This window comes from Streptopelia decaocto (genome assembly GCF_964273445.1).
Source record: "Streptopelia decaocto genome assembly, chromosome: 26".
Taxonomy (NCBI): domain Eukaryota; kingdom Metazoa; phylum Chordata; class Aves; order Columbiformes; family Columbidae; genus Streptopelia; species Streptopelia decaocto.
The window spans coordinates 2744832-2769123 of record NC_138681.1 but is presented as its reverse complement, the minus strand read 5'-3'; the positions used below and the strand labels follow the sequence as shown (position 1 = coordinate 2769123).

Sequence of the window (24292 nt, the reverse complement as noted above, 5' to 3'; positions counted from 1 at the left end):
AGCGCTCAGCCTGCCCAGGAGACCCCAGCAGCACTGAGGGGAGAAGCTGTGGGGAAGAAGCGACCCCCAGCAGGGAATGGTCCTTCTGCTGCTTCTGTACAGGTATTACTTTAATGATAAGGAGGTTACCTGAGTCTGTCCTTTCAGTTTCCTATTCCAAGATTGGAGTTGGGGGGGCACGGAGGGGCATGTGTGAAAGGATAAATGCAAAATGAGCTCTCATGCTTAAACAAGTCACTGAGACTCCTGAACTGCCACTGTGAGTGATCAGTACATCTGCCAGAAGGCTCATGCCATCCCTTCCCCACCCCTCTGCCTGTGCACAGCACCTGCATCACCTTGGCTGGACCCATCAGCCTTAGTCTGACCTGTCCTGTTTTCCAGCCTGCAGACAGGAAGATGCCCCCAGGCAGTGCCCTGTGAACAGGCAGGATCTGTAGGGCCAGGGGGAGGGCACAGAGGGTGGGATGGTCTGTGAGCACTGACAGGGAACAGACATGGACAGGGAAACACCTCCCAGGGGAGAATCTCCAGGCAGCAGGGAAATGATCAGAAATGAGAGGAAACCAAGCCCGGAATTGTTATGGGAGGGAGAAGAGAGAAAAGTCCCTGTGACCCCTGCAGGTCAGATCCCTCCTGTGAGCAGCCCCCTGGCCTCCTCTCCCCCCCAGCAAAGCCTCTGCCCTCAGGGCCGGGGGCTCCAGGGCATGAAGCAGCTCCTGTGCAGCCAGAGCTGCAGTTCCTCTGCAGAGCACAGGGGCTGAGAGCAGCTGCCCGGCAGTGTTGGTGTCTGGGAGGTGGCTGCACAGCTGGGGAAGGGTGACGCTGTCTGAGTGCCCGGCTGCCTCTGCCCTGGCCTCTCTCACACCCACCCTCACCGCATTTTCCTTCTTGCTCCCCTGCTCTGGGTCCCTGCTGTTGGGATCTTGTTCTTGCTGTCAGGCTCTCTGGGGATGGCAGTTTCAGCTGCAGAGTCACAGCCTGATCTTGTGGGTCCTTTCCTGCAGGTGTGTCCATGGGCACACGTGTCCCAGCTTTGCTCTGACCTGTGGGCTGTGGGCAATGCAGTCTGTGGGGCTGGGGAGTGAGCTGTGTGTGTCCTGGGCTAAATGTTGGGTGCTGAGACCTTAGGAAAGGGTGAGACCTGTCATGGTCTGAGGTGGATCCCTCTGCTCTCAGCAGCGCCTGGTGGCTTTTCAGGGTAACATGGGAGTGTGATCAGCCCCCATCTCAGAAAGGTGCCAGCCCAGGGCAGCTGGAGCAGGACAGAGGGACAGAGCAGCTGCCCTCACTCTGCACTGACCCACAGGCACCCTCTGGTCTCGCAGGACTCGCTCTGTTCTCCCTGAGTGCAGCAGAAATGCTGAGGGTTTCTGACACCCAACAACACTCCCCGGGGTGGGAGGGAAGAAGGAGCTGTAGAAACCCCAAACCTCTCAAAGTCAGTTTCTCAGGCCTGGGGGTACAGATGCTGACCGTCCCTTCTGCACCAGGAGCGGTTCCAGCTGACAAAGCTGAACCCCAGGACTGGCCCCTGCCCACCCGATCACACAGGGTCAGGCTGACTCCTCAGGAGCCCCTGGGCAGAGACCCTGCTCTTCATTGCACACTCATCAAGCACCGACGAGGGCTCCAGCCAGGACGTTCTCCTGGAAAAACAAAAGTGTCTCTTTTTGTGACAGGGTCAGAGGGTCTGCGGGAAATGGCTTTGGTTTTTCCCAGAGAAGTCTCAATCTAAGCCTTTTCCTCCTATGACAGGTCCTCATGCCCACAGGCAGCCAATGTCCAACAGCAGCTCCATCACCCAGTTCCTCCTCCTGCCGTTCACAGACACACGGGAGCTGCAGCTCTTGCACTTCTGGCTCTTCCTGGGCATCTACCTGGCTGCCCTCCTGGGCAACGGCCTCATCATCACCACCATAGCCTGGGACCAGCACCTGCACACCCCCATGTACTTCTTCCTGCTCAACCTCGCCCTCCTCGACCTGGGATTCATCTCCACCACTGTCCCCAAGTCCATGGCCAACTCTCTGTGGGATACCAGGGCCATATCATACTCGGGTTGTGCTGCACAACTCTTTTCATTTTCATTCTTGATAGTAGCAGAATATTCTATGCTCACCATCATGTCGTACGACCGCTACGTTGCCATCTGCAAACCCCTGCACTACGGGACCCTCCTGGGCAGCAGAGCTTGTGTCCACATGGCAGCAGCTGCCTGGGCCACTGGGTTTCTCAATGCTCTGCTGCACACGGCCAATACATTTTCACTGCCCCTGTGCAAGGGCAATGCCCTGGGCCAGTTCTTCTGTGAAATCCCCCAGATCCTCAAGCTCTCCTGCTCACACTCCTACCTCAGGGAACTTGGGCTTCTTCTGGTCAGTGCCTGTTTAGCTTTAATGTGTTTTGTGTTCATTGTGGTGTCCTATGTGCAGATCTTGAGGGCCGTGCTGAGGATCCCCTCTGAGCAGGGACGGCACAAAGCCTTTTCCACCTGCCTCCCTCACCTGGCCGTGGTTTCCCTGTTTGTCAGCACTGCCATGTTTGCCACCCTGAAACCCTCATCCATTTCCTCCCCATCCCTGGACCTGGTGGTGTCAGTTCTGTACTCGTTGGTGCCTCCAGCAGTGAACCCCCTCATCTACAGCATGAGGAACCAGGAGCTCAAGGATGCCATAAGGAAACTGATGACTGTTCGCTTTTCCAAGGCTGTAATGAAGTGACCTCCTGCTTCTGCATGTCACTTGTAATATAACGCATTACTAGTTCAAACTGAGTTCTGTAGCTTTTGTGGTTTTGTATTTTGTTTTTTTTTGTTTTTTGTTTTTTTTTTTTCTCTTTTGTGTTTGTTTTTCTTGCTTGTATTAATGCTATCCACAAGCAAAATTATTTGTCTTCTTATGGCTGTGTCCATACCTGCCTGTCTGCTGTGTCCTATAGTTTTTGTGTAAATAAGGAGCTGTACTCTCTGTGTGTAGAAATGAAATAAAGGACCCCGCACTGACTTGTTTGCCCAGAATCCTCGGTCGGAGCTGTATGGAGCGTGGGAAGGGGGGCAGGAACAGCTGGCCAGGTCAGCATAGCTCAGGTCTCTTGGGAAAGGGCTCTGTGGGGAGACGGGATGTTCCAGGAGAAGAGTGGGGCACTGTATGTGTGCAGGAAAGACATGGAAAGAGAAACCCTTTGCTGCAGGTGGCAGCTTGGGGCAGGTGGCCCTGGCACTGTGGCCGCAGGACCTTCCTGAGGATCTCCTGGGCCAAATGCCTCATGCTGTCCTGGGGAGCCAGTCTGGACCTGGGTCTGCAAGCTGCCTGTGCTGGAGACCCTCTCAGCATGCCGGCTGGATGAACATTCTCACTGTCCTTCATTCTCACTGGTCCCCACTGCTGTGGGACCAGTTCCAGTTCCAGTGTGGCTGCTCTGCCGAGCTGGGCTGGGGAGAGGGCAGGGGGGTGGCACAATTCAGGAGGGGGTGGGAGGGCTGAACTGGCAAATGCCCCAGAGAAGAAACTCCCAGTGAACGGCTGAAGTGTGTGAGTGTGCAGGGCTGGCACACAGCAGTGTCCTCTCCCAGCCAGGCCTCCTGGGAGAGCCCTGAAGCACCAGCAGAGCAGGGGCTGGTGTGTGCCCATGGTCATGGGACAACCTGGGGAAACTGGCCCAGGACAGTCACCACAGACCAGCCCCTCAAAACCACCTTTTCCTGCACTGGCCCTTCACCCCAGTTGAGAGAGGTTGTTCATCCCTCAACACAAGGACACTGAATGAGTAAGTCAGAAGCCAATGTTTCCACTGTATGGATGAGATATGAGCATGCATATCATGGACATAAGATGAACCCAACTCAGTACAAACACCATCAGCTATTCCTGCAGGTTCCATGAAGGCCTGACTGCAGCACTAGGATGTGCTGCCTTGAACTGAGGTCCCCATGTCCATTCCTCATGACGTGGGACATGAGGATGGCCATACTTAGGGATCTGGAGCAGCTGGATCGTTGGGCTGAGGCCAGTAGTCTGAGGTTTAACAAGGCCAAGTGCTGGGTCCTGCACTTGGGTCACAACAACTCTATGAACGCTACAGGCTCAGGAAAGAGTGTCTGGAAAGCTGCCTGGTGGAAAGGGATCTGTGGGTATTGAATGACCGTGCCTGAACAGGAGCCAGCGTGTTCCCAGGTGGCCAAAATGACCAACAGCTTCCTGGCTTGTATCAGGAATAGTGTGGTCAGCAGGACTAGAGAAGTGATTGTGCCGCTGTACTCAGCACTGGTTAGGCCGCAACTTGAATCCTGTGTTCACTTTTGGGTCCCTCATCATAAGAAGAACATTGAAATACTAGAGAGAGTGCAGAGGAGGCGACAAAGCTGCTGAGTGTACGGAGCACAAGTGTGATGAGGAGCGGTTGAGGGAACTGGGGCTGTTGAGCCTGGAGAACAGGAGATTGAGAGGAGACCTCACTGTCCACAACTGCCTGACAGGAGGTTGCAATATGGCGAGTCTTGGTCTCTTCTCCCAAGTAGCAAGTGATAGGACAAGAGGAAATGGCCTCAAGTTGCACATGGGGAGGTTTAGATTGGATATTAGGAAAAAATTCTTCAGGGAAAAGGTTTTGAAGCAATGGAGCAGACTGCCCAGTGAGGTTGTGGAGTCACCATCACTGAAGGTGTTTAAAACACAGATAGATGGGGCTCTTAGGGACATGGTTTAGTGCCATATTTAGGTTATGGTTGGACTCGATGATCCTAAGGGTCTCTTCCAACCACAATTATTCTATGATTGCACGATAAGTCATTTTTGTTATTTTCTTTCTCAGAGGACCATGCAGCCTCCCTGAGAGCCAGGACTGTTCTGAGGTGTTTGGGAGACGTCTCACGGTCACACCAGCCAGTTCCACCAGCCCCTGTCTGTCCCTTCCAAGACCAAACCTTTTCTCCATATCCCAACCTTCCAGGCGAGTTTCTGGGACACAGCAAATGCTGTGCTGGTCTTCTGGGCTTGTTCAGAGAGAACAGCTTCCCAACATGTTGATGGGCTCCCTGTGCACCTCAAAGCTTTCCTGACCATTTTTCTCAAAGCTCCACTTGCACCCAAACATTCTGGTCCCTGAACTCTACATGAGGGGATTGATCAGGGATGTGTGGAAGGTGGAGAAAAAAGGCTTTGTCAGGCTTCCCAGGGCAGTGGGGAGTCACCACCCCTGGAGGGGTTTAAAGGTGTTTAGACGAGGTTCTCAGGGACATGGTTTAGTGCGAGAGCTGGGCTGTGGTTGGACTCAATGATCCCAAGGCTCTCTTCCTATCAGAGTATTCTATGATTCTATGATTCTACCTCAGATGAGAGTCCACAAAGCCAACTCAGTTATGGACACCAGCACAACCCTGACATTTGTGTGTGTGACTCTGGGAACAAACCCCACTGACCCAGTGAGATTCACCTCAGTTGCCCTGTGATTCTGGATTGTGTTTTCAAAATGACAGTGCAATCCAGGAGGTCCTGGCATCCGTCAAACCCATCTTCAAGAAAGGCAGGAAGGAGAATGGGGAGAATCACAGGCTGCTCAGCTTGTCTCTGTCCCTGGGAAGGTGATGGGACAAGTCCTCCTGCAGCCATCTGCAGGCACTTGAAGGACAAGAAAGAGACTTGTGAACCAAAATGGGCAGGGGAAAGACAGGCATGTTGTGTGTATTAAATTGTGCCAGGCCTTGGACATGGTCTCCAGTGGTGTCCTTATAGCCCGATTGATGCTGTTTGGGCTGAAGAAGCTGATGCTTGGTGGGAAGTTCACTGAAACTTCAAGCCCAAATATCATCTGCGATGCAGTGTCCTCTGTGCAGTTAGTGTGTCATCCCCCAGGGACCAGCATTTGGGCCAAAACTGCTGAAGGTCTTTATTGTCCCTTCTGTGCTGTGATGGAGATGATGCAAAGCTGAGCAAAGACCTTGAAGAACCTCACCTGGTCACCCTGCTTTGGGAAGGAGAGTGAAGCAAGAAGATGTTCAGGGCTCTCTTCAAACCTGACTGACTCTATGATTCGATGAGTCTTTCCCCTGGACACGTTTTTGAATCTAGAATATCTGCAGAAAAGAAAAAAAAGAAAAAAAAAGAGGCAGAAGAGGAGATAGAAATGATGTCAACATAAAAACAACAGTCACTGCAAAGAAACTCAAACATTTAGAGGGAAATACATTTGTTTAATTTGATACAACAAGCATACTATTATCTGGTCAGGCCCTGGGCTATGGGGAGGGGGATGGATGGGTTCGGTATTATGAGGTCAGCTGAGTCTCAGATACTCATAATCCAAGTGGAATCATGTGGCTGTGAAGGGACAGTGGGGTCAGTTCTGTGTCTGGAGGTGACAGCCCAGCAGCAGGGACATGGCTGGGAAAGAACCTCTACCCAAGTGCCCACAGGTCTTACCCAGGAAGAGAGACGGGTTGTCATGTCCATCCCACCTGAGAACATGACGGGACATCGGCAGGGACATGGTCGTGTCTGTCAGAGAAGACCATGGCGAGGTGACTTCTCTCCATTTAGGTAAAAGACCACAAGAAGCCTACCGGGTTGGGTTCCCTGCATGAAGGGCAGTTTATGAGATGGTCGAGCTTTTCTTGATAGTGGGAAGAAGCAGGAAAGAGAAAAAAGAAGTCTACTTGGAAGGTGAGGAATGGATATGAGGAGGTAGAAATGTCCCTGGAAGGGCAGTGCTGTGGGGCAAGAGGTGACCCAGAGGGAGCTGGATCAGCCCATGGTTTGTGTGCCAAAGAGCAGCCGGTGAGGGTGCAGACACAGCAGTGAAGGTGCAGAAATGCTGGGGTGAGAGCAGGTGGGGAAGCGAGATGGGTGTCTGCAGCCTGCAGGGAAAGAGGGGCAGGGGTAGCACCGTGTAGAACAGCCTGTGGTGGAGATGGCAAAGGGCGCTGTAAGGCTGGAAGGGACCCACAGAACCCAGGTCTGTGTCCCCTTGGCCAGGGCAGTTGTCTCTGCCACTGAGGCCCAGGAGAAGACATGTTGTCCTCATGGCACTGGGGCCTCGCTGCCTCCTTGCAGCCCCATGGGGAAGCTGGAAGTTGTTGTCCCAGTGTTGTCCTTCCCTGGGCCTTGCACACCCACATCCCACGGTCCCAGGAAGAGCCCTGAGCCGTGTGTGAGGGACAGGATCCCCCTTCCCATTGCCTGGAGCTCATGGCTTCTCCTTTCTGCTTCAGAAAGCAAACCAAGGGGTTTCTGAGCATCAGAGCTGAAGACTAAACAGAACTACCCCAATACTGAGCCCTGGGACACCACCCATGACCAGCCAACAACTGGATTTGGCTACGTTCACCACAACATTTTGGGCCCTGCCCTTAAGCCAGTCCTTTACTCGTCGCAGACACACCATCCAGGCCATGAGCTGTAGCTTCTCCAGGAGATGCTGTTGGATATGGTGTCAAAGGCTTTACTGCAGTCTAAGGACACAACATCCACAGCCTTTCCCTCATCTACTAGACAGGTTACCTTGTCATAAAAGGAGTTCAGGTTTGTCAAACAGCACCTGCCTTTCAGAAACCCATGTTGACTGGGCCTGATCACATGGTTCTCTTGTATGTGTCGTGTAATGTTACTCAAGATCATCTGCTCTATGACCTTGCCCAGCACCAAGGGCAGACTGACAGGTCTCTAGTTCCCCGGATCATCCTTCTGGCCCTTCTTGTAGATGGGTGTCATGTTAGCCAATTTCCAGTAAACTGGGACCTCCCCACTTGGCCAGGATTGCTGGTAGATAATGGAAAGTGGCTTAGTGATCACCTCCACCAGCTGCCTCAACACCCCTGAGTGTATCCCATCTGGCTCCATAGACTTGTGGGGGTCCAAGTGGTGTAGCAGGTTGCCAGCCATTTCCCCTTGGATTATTTGTGCTTCATTCTGCTCCCCATCCCTGTCTTCTGGCTCAGGGGGCTGGGTACCTGCAGCACAACTGTTCTATCAAAGACTGAGGCACAGAAGGCTTTTACCACCTCAGCCTTTCCCTCATCTTCTGTCACTGTGTTTCCCTCTGCATCCATCAGTGGATGGAGATTCTCCTTGGCCCTCCTTTTGTTGATGACATATTTATAGAAACTTTTCTTGTTACCTTTTACAGCAGTACCCAGGTGTAGCTCCGGTTGGGCTTTGGCCCTTCTAGTTCTCTCCCTCCATAACCTCACAGAATTCTTGCATTCCTCCTGAGTAACCTGCCCCTCCTTCCAAAGTTTCCTCCCATGCTGTCCCTGGAGATCCCCTGAGCTCTCCTGGGTGCACACAGTTCCTCTCCAGGAGACATCTGCCATCATTCCTATTGCAGGTGGGACAGCAACGGGCAGATAAGTCCAAGTCCTGTTACAGTCTTCTTGGACATGTGCAAACAAGAAGGAAGCTCTTAGTCCAGTCCTTGGTCCCTAACACACCCCTCTGGGACTCTGAGCCTGTCCCCCTGAATCCATCAAGACCCCAAAAGAGCAGGAGCCCTTTTGAGGGAGCAGCACCTGGGCTGTATTCCTGACACCAGCTTTGGAAGAGGCGTCCAGACTTCTGCCCTGCCCTGAGGAGCCCCTGAGTTTACGGTGCTGTTTGCACGGACACAGCTCTGATCAAGTGGTTCCCATGGCCTGCTCCTGTCTGCAGCCTCAGGGATGCCACTGTAGGGACAACAGGACTGTCTCAAGTTATATGAGACCTTAGGAGCCCCACAAATCCAAGGGCACAGCCATTTGTTTTCAAATTGCCTTTCCCATCCTGCCCCATTCCCAGTTCAAAATTCAAAGACTATATAAACTGGATGTGTCAGTGTGTTCTTGGTCATGTTTGCACATGAAGGTTAGAAGGACAAGAGTGGTATCCATAGATGACCAGTAGGCTGTGTGTGATGTGACTGCAGACCAGTACCTGCTCTCCACGAGACCTTCCTTGAGCTCGAAATCAATCCTGTGCTCCAGTTCCACTGCAGGTTCAGCAAAATCGATGTCTTTCTGAGGAGATACCAGCACTGAAAAGGCAGCATCCTGCTGTTGCCCTTGGCCACGGCTCCAGGGAAGCAGCAGCCTCGAGTCACAGGCAGCAGAGAAGGAGCAACAACTGAGGTGCCCATGAGCAGCCCCAAGGCCACCGGGGCTGCTCCTCCATGGGGCAGCATTTGCCTCCTGGACCCTCCTGCATCCTGGGGCTGATGCCTCAGCTCCAGAGGAGAGTGAAGAGATGGGACCTGAGACAAATTGTTTTCTACTGCTTTATTTATTGACTTTATCAAAACCAATGGGTGCATATACATATGTACATGAGGTCTTTGGTTCAATAAAAGACTCACAGGAGGCCAAGAAATATATTATTATAGACATGAACCAAAAAACAAAGCCCAAGAAAAGCACTATTGAAAAATATAGAAACATAAGATGAAAAGCTAGTTCTGGGTATTTCTATTGCAGCCCTAGTGAGATAACGCAAACCTTATAAACCTAAAGAGGTGAGTATTGAAGTAGTTTCCTCAAGGCATCCTTGAGCTCCTGATTCCTCATGCTGTAGATGAGGGGGTTCAATGCTGGAGGAACCACTGAGTACAGAACAGACACCACCAGATCCAGGGATAGGGAAGAGATGGACGGGGGCTTCAGGTGGGCAAACATGATAGTGCTGAGGAACAGGGAGACCACGGCCAGGTGAGGGAGGCAGGTGGAAAAGGCTTTGTGCCGTCCCTGCTCAGAGGGGATCCTCAGCACGGCCCTCAAGATCTGCACATAGGACACCACAATGAACACAAAAGAGCCAAAAGTTAAACAGGCACTGACTACAAGAAGCCAGACTTCCCTGAGGTAGGAGTGTGAGCAGCAGAGCTTGAGGATCTGGGGGATTTCACAGAAGAACTGGCCCAGGGCATTGCCCTTGCACAGGGGCAGTGAAAATGTATTGGCCGTGTGCAGCAGAGCATTGAGAAACCCAGTGGCCCAGGCAGCTGCTGCCATGTGGACACAAGCTCTGCTGCCCAGGAGGGTCCCGTAGTGCAGGGGTTTGCAGATGGCAACGTAGCGGTCGTACGACATGATGGTGAGAAGAGAATATTCTGCTGCTGTCAAGAAGGCAAAGGAAAAGAGCTGTGCAGCACATCCTGAGTATGAGATGGCCCTGGTGTCCCAGAGGGAGTTGGCCATGGACTTGGGGACAGTGGTGGAGATGAGACCCAGGTCGAGGAGGGCGAGGTTGAGCAGGAAGAAGTACATGGGGGTGTGCAGGTGCTGGTCCCAGGCTATGGTGGTGATGATGAGGCCGTTGCCCAGGAGGGCAGCCAGGTAGATGCCCAGGAAGAGCCAGAAGTGCAAGAGCTGCAGCTCCCGTGTGTCTGTGAATGGCACGAGGAGGAACTGGGTGATGGAGCTGCTGTTGGACATTGGCTGCCTGTGGGCATGAGGACCTGTGCATAAAGGAAAAGACAGTGACAAGTTAGGGGAGACTTCTCTGAGGAAAATAAACATGCTGTTTCTCATGGAAAACGCCCTCCCTGATGGAGGGATGTTTCAGCTCATTCTCTCTTTCTACCAAGTGAGAAAAAACTGTTCATCACAGCTTAAAAGACAGCTTGGGCATCAGGTTTCCATTAACACACCTCTGGGGAATGACTCCTTGAGTTGATGTCAGAACAAGAAGTGACCGACACTCGCACCCCAACCCCAGAGAGCAAGAGCAGCAGGGACAGGTGGAGAAACAGGGAAGGACACTGCAGTGCTACCAGAAAATAAAGCAAGGACAGAAAGGCAGACGGGCATGCTGTGGAACCTTCTCCTGACCCGGCTGTGCTGCTGCCACTCACATAATGACACTGGAGAGCAAGTACTTTTAGCACCTTGTTTGTGTACCCCGTTCCAGGAACCCTTCACCTGGAGGTCCAGCTGCTGAGGTGGAGACTCGTGACCTGGACCCCATGGCTTTGGGGCAGAGGGTCTGCTGGGGAGGAGAGGAGACCAGGGGTTGCACTGGGAAATGTGTCTGCACTGCAGGGGATTGCCGGGGGGTCCTAAATCCCATCCCTGGCATATCTGGTGGGAGCTCCTTCTCCCTGCCCATGTCTGTGCTGCCTGCAGCTGTGTGTCTGTCCCTGGTCTGCTCCCTGTCAGTGTCACAGACCCCGTCCCACCCGCTGTGTGCTCAACTCTGTCCTGCTCACACCTCCTGGCACTGCCCAGGGGCAGCTCTGTGTGTGCAGGGGCTCAGGAGCAGCTCAGACACGTCCTAACGAGAACTGGGGTCTCAGTGTCTGCTCCAAAGAGAGAAATAAATCCCCATCTCCCACTGCACACCCAGACGAGCAAGAGTGGAAAACTGAAAGCACAGACTCCTTCCCTGGCAGCTGTTCCTGTATTGATGTCGTTGTTCAGAAGGACCCTGTGCCATGTGTGTGGGGGGATCTGGAGCTCTGAGCAGCCCTGACACACACAGCCCCCTTCAACCCCACAAGCTCCCTGCCTGCCCTGCCGGGGGTCGCTCCTTCCCCCCACAGCTGCTGCCATGGGATCTCCCGGGCAGGCTGAGCGCTGACCCTGGCAGGCGGCAGAGTCCCTGCCCGGCACAGCCCTGGGGTGCAGGAACCCTGCTCTGCAGGACAGCCCTGGGCACCCCTGGGTGCTCACCCGGCTTCACAGTGTTCAACATGGCCTGACAAGAGCCCCGTCCTTACAGATCCCACCAGCTGTGCCTGTGCCAGTTTCAGGAGATGCCTCCAGGAGCTGCAGCTGCACTGCCCTGCACCAGAGACTTACCATGGCCAGGGCTGCAAAGGTTTCTCCTCCAGTGAGCTCTCAGTCATCCTCCCAGTCCTGACCACCTTTAATCTCTCTCTGCCTTGCTCGTCTGCTGAGATCCCCAGGCAGAGCCCTCAGCCCTGCTGCGTGTGCAGAGGAGCTGCTCCTGGGCAGAGCTGTCTCTCTGCAGCGCTGCCGCTGCCATGAGCTCCCTGTGTCCCAGGAGCCCAGCCCAGCTCAGCAGCACAGGAGCAGCCCAAGGCGCTTTAATGACCCCTCTGGTGGGTTTGGTGCTGAGTCCATGGACCTCAGACCCTGGAGGAAGGTGATGAAACTTCTCAAGAAGTCAAAGTCAGATTCAAACTCCAAAGTTTCTTGTAATGTTAATGGGTCCCACTGAGGGACACAACTGAAGAACTGACCCCGGAGTTTGGTTAGAGCAGAAAACTAGAGGCAGTGGTGACAGGTCAGGAAAAGCAAAGTAAAGGTGTCTGTGATGCTGAGGAAACCTGGTTGTGTTCCTTTAACCAAAAGCCAAGCCCTGACCTTGTACCATGGGAAGGCAGATCCTGTCCCTCCCACGTTGCCCAGGGCCCTTCCTGGGCCAGTGTGATGTGGGGCTGTGCAAGGCCAAGGGCAGGACTATGGTCCCACACCTCCCAGGTTCCTGGCTGGGGACAAGGAGGCCATGAGGCCCCTGTGCTGCAAGGACAAGGTGTCTCCTCACAGGCATCAGAGGTGCAGACAACAGCCACAGCCAAGGGGAGAAGGAGCTCATGTCTGGTGGGGCTTTCAGCCTCTTTCCATCCCGTGATCATCTCCACGACAGCCTGTCCTGTGCTGGGGCATCCCCTGCACCTCTGTCCCTGTAGGCTGGAGACATCCCCCCTGCTGCCCCACCTTGCTCCTGTCTGAGCATCTTCCTTCCTTTGCTGAGCTCTCTCCATCCTCCCCAGCTGGTCCTTGAAGCACAAAGCCTTGGGCTGATGCAGACTCCCTCTGCTGACCTGCTCCACCACAGCACTGCCCTTCCATCACATTCCTTTCTGCTCATGTCCAGCCTGGACCTCCCCAGCTGCACTTTGGGCCATTATTTCTTTCTCATGCTCTTTCCCACTATGCAGAAACCTCCACCACCTCTGAAACCGCCCTTCAAGCACTCTCAGGCTACTCCTGCACTGCTGCAGCCTCCCCAGCGCTGCTGGGCTAAAGCAGCCCAGGTCCCTCAGCACCCCACACCATGTGCACAAGGTGCTGGACCTGCCTTGGCACAGCCCTGCACTCTGCAGTTCCTCCCTGCTGCTCCAGACTGGGAAGCCGCACACTGGCACACACCCGTGTGTGTGGGTCACACCAGTGCTGAACCGACTGGGATGAGAACTGCAGGTGTCTGGGTCCCCACGCTCCTCCTCATGCAGCCCCGTGTGCAGCTGCCTTGTTCATGGTGAGCGTGCACCACGGGCTGCTGTGGGGACCTTGGAGTGCCCAGGCCCTTCTCCTCAGGGTCACTGCTCAGCGTGTCAGGTCCTACTCTGTCCTGATCCATGGGGTTCTTCTCCTGCCCCAATACAGAACTGGTCACTGACTCACTGTCTCACTGGTCATGACGAAGAATTAGATGAGGTCTCCTTCAGACAAATGAAAGAAGCCTCATGTTTCCAGGCTGTGTCCTCATGGCAGACCTGAGATATTCCAATATCTGCAAGGAACCAGCCATCCAGGAGGGTTTGGAGCTCATTGACAACATCTTCCTGACACGGTGACTGAGGAGTCGGTGGGTGAGGTGCCCTGTGGGACTTCACACTTACAAACCAGAAAGAGTTGGTCAGGATGGAACAGTCAGGGATGGGAAAGTGGAGCTGAGGCTCCTGGGAGATGAGAACAAGGCCAAGAGCAGGATTTCAGGAGAGCAGGATTTGGCTGCTGAGGGACCTGCTTGGGTCCTGTGGGATATGACCTTGGTGTCTGCAGTGCTTTTCTCTCCCATCTCCTCCCTCCTCTCTCCCACCTGCTGTTGTGCAGCGTTTTTTACCCTTTCTCAAATACAATATCCCAGAGGTGCTGCCGGCATCACTGAGTGGCTCAGATTGGGCAAGGAGTGGGTCCATCTTGGAGCAGCTGAAATCGGCTCTGTCTGATGTTGGTCAAACTCCTGTTGTCTTCTCAGAGAGGTGACAACTGTAGCACAGCCCACTCACCCCCAGTTCCAAGACTTCACCATGTACATCCAGTTGAATGTTACAAACTACTTGATCATGGAGAAGAAATGGAAAAGATATTCTGTAAGCAACCTTAGGATGTTTCCAGTCAATGAGCAGGTTCCTATGGAGAACTGTAGTTGCCTTGACACTCACTCGCTAGGAGAGGGTCTGGGGCCAACTTCTTAACGTGTCTGCCTGATGGGCCAAGGGTGATGCTCACCTGGATCTACTCCTGATCAAGAAGACAGAGCTGGTGAGGGATGTGAACATCAGTGTCCACCTTGGCTGTTGTGACCAGGAAGCAATGGGGTCCCAGGCACCAGAGTGGAGGGAGGAAGGCCAGCAGCAGAACACAGGCTGGTGGGCTCCAGAGGAGACTTTGACATACTGGGGGATGGCAGACGAGGCGGTTACATGGAAGTAGATCTGAGGGGTGAAGAAGCTCAGGAAATCTGATCAGCCTTACAGGACAGGCTGCTCCAAGCACAAGAATGTTCCCTCTGAGTACCCATGAACAGAAGCATTCATCTCGTGAAGCTGCTTCTCTGAACTGATGGAGCTCCAGGACAATAAGGCAACACACAGGAGGTGGAAGCAGGTGTAGGTGCAAAGGAGGAATTTAGAAACCTGGTCCATCAATGTAAAGATGATGCCAAAGCTGATCTGGACTTCATAGCTGCAGGGGAGAATGAGGGTAGCAAGATGAGCTGACACAGTTTCCTTAAAATAAGAGACCGGGCTTACGTGGGCCTGCTGCTGAACTTTGTAAGAGTAAAATCAGGCAGGACTGAGGTTCTTCATGGCTTCTTTGCCTCCATCTTCACCAGCAAGGTCTCCTGGGCCTTTGTTCCTGAAGGCAGGAGTCTGGAGAACACCCAGCAGTGGATGGGGCTCAAGTCAGGGGTGACCTCAGCAAACGCAGACACCATTACAGAACAGGAGATGGGGCACTTGACCAGCTCCTGAACACAAGTATCGCTGTGCTGTGGCACCTGAGATTGCCAGGAACACCCACGTCTTGGTGCAGAGGAGTGTGACTCCTCTTGAGCTGGCCTGGCCTCTCTCCTCGCTCACATGGTGATTTAGTTACACACTTTTCTGACATATTCAGTCTTCATCAGGAGATGCAACACATCAGTATGGACTGGAGGCTGCTGATGCCACCTGTTCTGGAAAGGGAGGGAAGGGCGAGCAGGGAAGGGAATAGAAGAAATTTGGCTTAACTGCTATTTATTGTGGAAATGCTCTCTGTTTGGCTGTTCCTGAAATCTCTCTAATCATCCACACCAGACTTGAAGCCCTTAGGAAAATGATGCACAGAGCCTTGGCTTGTAAGAGCATTTTAGATGTTCATGAGCCCTCTGTTGCCATGATCCTGAACTGCAGATACTGAGAGAATGAACAAACCTCTAATGAAGTGAAAGGCAGGAGCAAACCCCAAGTTTCTGAGGGTGTTTGGACCCCATGAAGGGTCATCGCTGACACAGCTGTGAAGGAAACAACCAGTGCAGGTCCCTGTCCCTGGAGGCTGGTGAAGGAAAGACTTGGAGACGCTGGTTCCAGGTGGTGAGGGCCATGTGGAGGTGGCTCTGATGCCATGTGAGCCCTTGATGCTTGTTCATCACCAGAATGGCTGACTCCTAGCCCTTTGAACCTGGTAGATTTTTCTCCAATGTTTTTCAAGGCTTTTTCTGTGGTCAGTGTGAGTGTTTTGTGTTTTGGGCGTGATATTTATGTCAAGTGTTGTTGCTTTAACTGCAAGGCTCTGGTTTTCTGTGGAGATGGAAATGCCTGTGAGCTCCTCACAACTCATCCAGCTTCTTTCATTCACCTGGCAATGGTCACCAATCGCCTCAATGTCCCAGTCCCAAACCTGCTGGAATCCTCTATTTGGATCCATAGCCATCACTCCAGGAGGTTCATGGATCCACCAGGCTCATGGATGATTCCTGAGGACCATCCCAGTGTGGGCAGTGTAAGAGAGGAGCAGAGCAGGGTCAGCTCATGGGCCATGACTGAGCACAGCCACCCCAGCAGCAGCCGTTCCCCATCTCCCAGGCACAGCCATGCCCACAGCATGCAAATGGCACTGCCATACATGATCAGCCCAAGAGAGGCCTTTCTTCCTTCCATATTGCCAGGAAAACCTTCCTCCTGTTCCTCCTCCACCTGCAGACATCAACTGCTTCCCATTTCTGGGCTCAGCCATGGCTGGAAGGGTTCACTGAAGCCATCAGCATCTCATTGCTTCTCCCTGACATGCCCTGACCCTCTCCCACACCTACAATGGCCAATCACGGCTGCTCAGGCCTCCTGCTCTTCAGAAGAGGCCTCGAGCTTCTTGGTTCTTCCTGGTGCTTATTATGAACTTCCTCGCTCTCTCCACAGTTCCTGGTGAGCTTTCTTGTCCATAACAGCCCCTTTATGACCATGTCTCACTAAATGGTTGTGATTGTGTGATCATTTGTGCAGAAAGGGCAGTCACAGGACAGCACCCAATATGTCAAAACTGATGCCGAGTGAAATGCCGTAAAGCCCCGATGAGTTCCCCTGTGTCTGTGTCTCTCCTGGAAGGAGTCTGTCCCGAGAAGGGGATCCAGCTCCTGCCACTCTCTGCAGAGGCACATGAGCAGTGTCCATCACCTGGGGACACAAAGGGTGACGTTTGCCAGACCACCCTTCATCTGAAGCACTTAGATGTGTGCTTGTGGATGGGGTATGGAGCCTTATAGTGCAAATGCCTATTTAATTGTCATTGCCAGAGGGGCGAACACAGATGCAGAGTACTGTTTTAAGGATATTTAAATATAAGCATGTTAACCTTTGTTTTTCTTTAAAAAACATCATTCCTAGACAAATTAAACAAACACTTGAAGGATTATTCATGCCTTTAACATGATTATCCACAGAAGGCCACCAGCTTTTCATCACAGGAAATGGGATCCAGAGTCCAAGGGCAGGATGGTTTGGGCTCTGTGCTGGGATCTGGAAACTGAAACGTGCTCCCATCTCCCAGCCCCCTGCCCTCCTCAGTGAGGGTGTGAGACATTCTGCAGCGAGGGCTGAACTCACAGCCATGACCAGTATCTTATGTCCAGCTGCAGCCAATGGTGTCCTGCCAGCTCAGGATTGGAGCTTCCATTGCTGGAGGTGTTTAAAAGACGTGGAGATGTGGCACTTTGGGACATGGTTTGGTGGAGTACTTGGGAGTGTTAGATTTACGGTTGGACTCCATGTTCTTAAGGGTCTTTTCCAGCCTAAATGATTCTATGATTCTCTGATTTGGGTTGAAACCATTTCAATCCCATCACCTCCAGCTTCTCTCAGAGGCGGCTGTTGTGTGGCACAACTGTCCTGGCTCTCCAGGCAGGTTGGGCACTGGTTCGGTGTCTGCATTGGCAGTTTTCCCCTTCCTGGGGTAAAAGGCTGTTGAGCAGAGACAGTTGTAGAGATTTGGGTCACAGGGGTTTGCAGCAATCCTGTCAAACTCTGAGCAGGATGAGCTTTGGAGCCCAGGAAAAATGGAGATGGGCTGAAGGATGTTTGTGAACAGTGGTGCTGTCACTAATAACAGTAACAGGGAACTCCTTATTCTCACTGATGATGATAAACTAAAGCTCTTTAATTTCATTCCTAACAGTCATTCTTGCTTTTGAAAACACCTACTACACCTCAGTACCTGTGTCCTGTAATAAGTTCTTAGAACAATGCTTTTTTTTTTTTTTTCTTTTAATCATTTCAAGAGTACACCTACTGGACAGAATTACCCCAAGATCGTCCTTCTTTCAGAACTTTTCTCCTTTTTTTTTAATTTTTTTATTTTTTCCTGTTGTGAGGTGTTGTTGGTACAGGAGAACAGTTTCTTTTTGAGACAAAGAGGCCAAGTAACAGATCTCAGGTCAGTGCAAAGGCCCAAAGGAAGCCAGAATCTTTATGTGTGTGCACTGACACACACTGTCACCTGCATTTCCAGTCTCTGCAGTCCCAACCGTGCAGCAGAGTCTGGAGTTCTGAGCTCCCTCATCTGCCCTGTGTGACACGTGTAAAATGGAACTACCCCAGTCCAATGGCTGGTTTTGATTCTCTTCACAGCCTGAAGCACCACATGGGTCAGGAGACAAGCCAGGATACCCAACCAGGACTCACATGCTCTGCTCTTCAAGTTTAGGTGTTCAATAGCATCTCATGTCACGCTGATTCCTGGCTTCAAGGAGCTGGTCAAGAGCCTCATCTCCATTTCTGTAATGGTGGCTTTGATGCCTGACTGATGTGCAGACTCTGTACGTGGATACTCACACTTGTTGAACAACCTGCTCTGAAAGGGTTAACAAGATGAGCAGTTCTTTCTGGAAGTGTATTAGCACACCAAAAAAAGAAGACCCTGCATTGGGGCAAAAGAAAAGGGATGCCAAAGTTGCTGTCATAGCTGTTTAGAGGTACTTGTAAAGCAGCTCTGCACCTCATGTGAATTATTCCTGTGGTCATAGAGAACCTGAGAGCTTTCTCTAAATTGAAAACATGAACAGGGTGAAAGGACAGCGTCATTCAGGCTGGATGGGACCTCAGGAGGTGTCTTGACCAACCTCCTGCTCACAGCAGGGTCAGACCAGATTGCTCAGGGCTTTACCCAAACACATCTTGGTCACTTTCTGGGACAGAGTGAGTGCGCACTCCTGGGAAACAGCTTCCAGTGCTGGACTGTCCTCATGACTGGAAAGTTTCTCCCTTTCTACAGCACCTTTCCAAGCCCAACCATCCAGATTGGTTTTACCCATCTACTTGCACACTGACACAGACCATAATATCCTACCTTGGACACAAGAATATTGTGGGAGATAACACTGAATGCCTTGCTGACTTCCAGGTAACAGACCATCAATGTTCTCCCCATGTCCACAACCCTGTCCTTTCCTCACAGAAAGCAAAGAGGATGGACTGGCACAACCTGCCCTGGGCAAACCCCGTCACCTTCTCTTCCAGACACCCAGAAATGGGGTTCCAGTGGACATGCTCTGGGGCACAGCCCTTAGTTCCCCTGCTCACCCACTGGCCATTTTGAAAAGTGCACACACTGTGTGAGAGCTGCCAGTGGTCAGGGAGTCCCCCCAGTCTCCATGAGCTTTCATAGATGGTGGAGAGTGGCCTCACTGTGACGTGGTCCTGCTGTCCCAGCTCCTGGGATGCTGCCCCTGCTGTCCCATAGACTGGAGAGGATTGTGTTAGTTCCAGTGACCCCTGACTTGATCCCCATCCACTGCTGCTTGTTCTCCTTCAGATTCCTGTCTCAAGTCACAGATGTTTGGGAGGCAGCAATTTCTCAGAAGAAAGATTCTTCCATTCAGAGTGCTGGTAGGAAATGTATTTTGCTGAGTAACTGGATACAATTATATATTTTACTATATTCTTACCAACACGTAAATATTTTTTTTCTTTATGATCACATAGACAGGAAACACAGATCTGTTGAGATCACTGTCAACATGGCATTCTAAAAAGAGAACGGTTTAATTAACACATCAATTATCTTTCGTAATGCTGTGGGCTTTGCTAGGATAGAAATCTTGAGAACATTTGGTTTTTTTCAATGGAGGGAAAAGGAAACCAAATGAAAGATTTAAAGTGAAGATAGTGTCTTCTTGCAAGTTTAAGAATCAAATGTTATTGGTGTTTTATTTCTCTATTCTTTGTTTTGAATACTCTAAATATCAGTGTTTTCCCATGAGATCAAAATGAGACTTTTCAGGATGTGCATTAAGAACAAGAGGAGAACTTCTGATCCTGCACTAGATTTGCCTTCTCAGCACTCTCTCTGTTATCTGTGCATCTCATCTCCCTCATCCTCCAGGTGTTTCCTCCTGCCCTGACTAAACTGACCATGTCTGCAGTCCCATTTCCAGCAGCTGATCTGCACACAACACTTGCGATTGCTCTCTGGGTTTCCCTTCCTCTTACTGTTTGATCACTCACACACTTGTCAACAATCCAGTTGCTGCTTTCAGCTTCAAGGAGTTAAAAGCTTCCTTGTCTTTCAGTAGTCTGTCTATTCTGTCTTTAGCCAACTCTTTTATTGTGTTTATTTTATAATTTCCTTTCTGTCTAAAACATTTCTTGCATGGTTCTGCCTTGGAGAAGGTGAACCTCAGTGGTGGCAGCTTGTCCTTGGCATTCAGTTGAGGAGTCTGTTTTCTTTTAATCATGACTCTCACCAGTTGTATTTTGTGTGTTCAAGGGTAAAGCAAAGTCCCTCTTTGCTGTGGGCACTTGGGTCTGCAAGGAGAGCAGGTGGGAGCTGGTGCAAAGGAGCTGGCACATCCAGCTGCAGATGCAGTGAAGTCTGGGGTGAGGAAAAGGGATGCAAGGCCCAGGGGCCAATGAGAGAAACGATGGGGTTGGGGAGGTGAGGAGCAAGGTTGTCCACACGGTGTGAGACCTCAAGGGAGAGCTTCTCCAGCCAGGCCAGACCTCCTTAGGAGAGACCCTGGATCAACATCAGACAATGCTGCAATCACATCTTCTCCAAACTGAAAAGGATTAAAATACACCCTTTACAATAGAAAGACTTTTTTATCAGAAGCTTTTTGAAGTCTTTCTCCATAGTTACACAAAGAAAACTCTCTAATTAACTATACAAGATTGGAAGGACATTACAAGAAGAGACATGGTTTGTTAGAGCTTTCTTGAGTGTAATGAGCCCCATGGTGCATTTGGTGCTGAGTCCTTGAACATTGCTCAGGTGCTGAGAGGAGACTGCACAAACCTTTCCAGAAGTCAAAGCCAGAAGAAAAAAGGACTAAGTTCCTTGAAGTATTAATGAGTTCCACTGAGGGCAAGTACCAGCAGAGCCTCCCCAGGGACTCGCTACAGCAGAGAATTGGAGGCCATGATGGCAGATAAACAAAGGGAAATGTGCAGGCAGCTGAGGTGCTGAGCAAACCCTGGGTTAGTTGGATGAAGCAGAGAGGCCAAGGCCTGACCCCCAGCCCCTGGGAAGGCAGATCCTGTCCCTCACACATTGCTCAGGGCTCTTCCTGGGGCAGGGGATGTGGGCTGTGTGGTGTGAGTGAAGGACAATGGGGTGACAGTTCCCAGCTTACTGGGGGTGTGCAAGGAGGCCATGAGGTGCCCCAGTGCCTGAGGACAACACGTCTCCTCACAGGCCTTGGTGGCAGAGGCCATGGCCACAGCCAAGGGGATAAAGACTTGGGTTCTCCTGGTGACATCCAGCCTTGCCAGTGCCCTTTGCCATCTCCACCACAGGTTGTCCTACACTGTCCCTCAGCTGCTGCTGTTTCCCTGCAGGCTGTAGACACCCGTCCCGCTTCCTCCCCTTGCTCTCACCCTGCTATTTCCATACATTGACTGATGTGTCTCCACTCTCATGCTGTTCCTGGAAACACAAGGACATGGACTGATCTCCTGCTCCTTCTGGATGATTTCTCGTACCACAGCACTGCCCTTTGAGTGACATTTCTTCCTGCTCATGTCCAGTCTCCACGTTTTAACCTGTGATGTGTGGCAGTGTTTCTCTTCTGTAGAAAGAAGGGCCCTGAACACTACTGACCTGTCAGCCTCTTGCCTGTGCCTGGAAGATCATGGCTCAGATCCTCCTAGAAGCTGTGCTAAGGAACAGAGAATTGTGACTCAACCACTTCCCTGGGCAGCCTGTTCCACTGCTTCACAACCTTCTCCATGACGAAATGTTTCCTAATATCAATTCTGAACTTTCTCTGGTACAAGCTGAGTCCATTTCTTCTCATCCTCTCACTTGATACTCAGGAGAAGACCAACACCCTCCATGCTACGACATCTTTTCAGATAGTTGTAGAGAGCAAAAAGGTCTCCTCTCAGCCTCCTTTTCTCCAGGATAAACAGCCTCAGAACCCCCAACTGCTCCTCAGCAGACTTGTGCTCCAGACCCTCAACAGCCTTGTCCCCCTCCTCTGCACTCACTCCAACACCCCAAGATCTTTCCTATAGTGAGGGGCCCAAAACTGAACCAAGGATTTGAGTTGTGGCCTCACCAGTGCCGAGTACAAGGGGATGATCGTTGCTCCGGTTCTGCCCACTACACTATTCTTGATGCACATCAAGCCATTGGCCTTTTTGGCAACCTGGGCACACGCTGGCTCATGTTCAGCTGCTGTCAATCAACAACCCCAGGTCCTTTTCCACCAGGCAGCTTTCCAGCTACTCTTCCCCAAGCCTGTAGTGTTGCAGGGGATTGTTATGACCGAAGTGCAGGACCTGACACTTGGCCTTGTTAAACCTCGGACAAATGGCTTCAGCCTAATGAAGCAGCAGCTCCAGATCCCTCTGTAGAGCCTTCGTACTCTCCAGCAGATCAACACTCCCACCCAATTTGGTGTCATCTGAAAACATAGTCAGGGTGCACCCGATCCCCTCATCCAGATCATTGATAAAGAGATGAGAGAGAACTGGCCCCAATACTGAGCCCCGGGGACACCACTCATGACCGGCCACCCACTGGATTTGGCTCCGTTCACCAAAACTCTTTGGGCCCGGCCCTCCAGCCAGTTCTTTACCCATCGCAGATACACCATCCAGGCCATGAGCTGCAGCTTCTCCAGGAGATGCTGTGGGATACGGTGTCACAGGCTTTACTGCAGTCTAAGGACACAACATCCACAGCCTGTGTGGCGGATTCACTCCCCACGACAGACTGTCCCTCATCTGCTCAGCCGGTCACCTTGTCACAGAAGGAGATCAGGCTGGTCAAGCAGGACCTGCCTTTCATCCAGCCATGCTGATTGGGCCCGATTGCTCGTCTCATGTGTGTGACCTCACAGTCCTTTCCCAGCCATGTTCCTGCTGTTGGCCAATCCCCTGCAGAGGCAGAAGTGACCTCACAGTGCCCTGCACAGCCATTGGTTCCTACTGGACTATGAGTTCCTGAGACACAAGTAACCACACGACATCGTACCCACCATCACCCTCCTGGTGGCCCAGTGTGTGAGCAGATCAAACTAAGCCGCTTTCATCAAATGTATCCAATAGATTTCCTATCAAGGGTTTGAGTGGAGAAACGTTCCTCAGAGGAGCTGCTGTATTTACTCTGGGGCATTTTACATCTCTGCTTCTGCCTCTGGTTTTTTATTCATCTTTCTCTGTCTATTCTGACGTGAAGGAGCTCTCCAAGGAAAAGATTCATGGAATCCTACAATAACACAGGTTGGAAGAGACCCCTGAACACCATCTCTGTCCCACTGACCTTTATGGCACCCCAAGGAACAGCTGATAGCATTTGTGCTCACTTGGGTTCATCTCACCACTTTCACACAGTGGACATGCACGTGATGTCTATGTTTACATCTCATCTGCACAATGAAAACATGGATTTTGACCTAGTGTTTCATAGAATCATAGAATGTCCTGAGTTGGAAGGACCCAAAGGATCATGGAGTCCAACTCCTGTCCCTGCACAGGACACCCCACATTTTACCCCGTGTGTCTGAGGACGTTGTCCAGTCTCTTCTCGAACACTGTCAGGTTGGGGCCGTGACACCTCCCTGGGGAGCCTGTTCAGTGTCCAGCACCTCTGGGGGAAGAACCTTTTCCTCATGTCCAACCTAAACCTCCCCTGGCACATCTTCTGCCATTCCCTTGGTCTCCTTCATTAGTAACCAGAGAGAAGACATCAGTAGCAACCCTTCCTTCTCCCCTTGTGAGGAAGCTGTAGCCACCATGAGGTCTCCTTTTACTCTTTCCTTCAGCTCTGATGGTGAGAAACCCCTTGGTTCCCTGTAGGCTGCAGACACCCATCTCGCTTCCCCACCTGCTTCACCTCTTGCCCCGCAGCACTGCCCTTCCAGTCACATTTCTTCCTCCTCATATCCATTCCTCACCTTCCAAGTAGACTTCTTTTTTCTCTTTCCTGCTTCTTCCCACTATCAAGAAAAGCTCGACCATCTCATAAACTGCCCTTCATGCAGGAAACCCAACCCGTCAGGCTTCTTGTGGTCTTTTACCTGACCAGAGAGAAGTCACCTCGCCATGATCTTCTACATCCCATGAGTGCTGCTGGCCTTTCAGCTTCTCTGACAGACACGACCATGTTCCTGCTGCTGTCCTGTCATGTTCTCAGGTGGCAAGGACATGACAACCCGTCTCCAAGTCCTTTCCTGGGTAGGGCCTGTGGGTACTTAGGCAGAGAAACCTTCCCAGCTCTGTTCCTGTTTCTGGCCTGGCACCTCCAGGGACAGAACTGACTTCACTGTCTCCTTCACAGCCATAGTCTTTGAACTCTGTTATGAGTTTCTGAGACACAAGTGACCTCATAATCACATACTCATCCATCACCCTCCTTATGGGCCAGGACCTGACTAGATAA

General features: G+C 51.7%; 2 protein-coding genes across 2 annotated transcripts; one reads left to right on the top strand and one right to left on the bottom strand.

Annotated features, from left to right (window-relative positions):
- Positions 1–1781: 1781 nt before the first annotated feature.
- Positions 1782–2723, top strand: LOC309450407 (olfactory receptor 14J1-like; the record flags this gene model as incomplete). Its single annotated transcript, XM_082073240.1, has 1 exon — positions 1782–2723. The coding sequence occupies one exon, from the start codon at positions 1782–1784 to the stop codon at positions 2721–2723; it is 942 nt and encodes a 313-aa protein (XP_081929366.1).
- Positions 2724–9469: 6746 nt separating this feature from the next.
- LOC309450406 (olfactory receptor 14J1-like) lies at positions 9470–10396 on the bottom strand (the record flags this gene model as incomplete). Its single annotated transcript, XM_082073239.1, has 1 exon — positions 9470–10396. One exon carries the CDS (start codon positions 10394–10396, stop codon positions 9470–9472), a length of 927 nt encoding a protein of 308 aa, XP_081929365.1.
- Positions 10397–24292: the final 13896 nt, after the last annotated feature.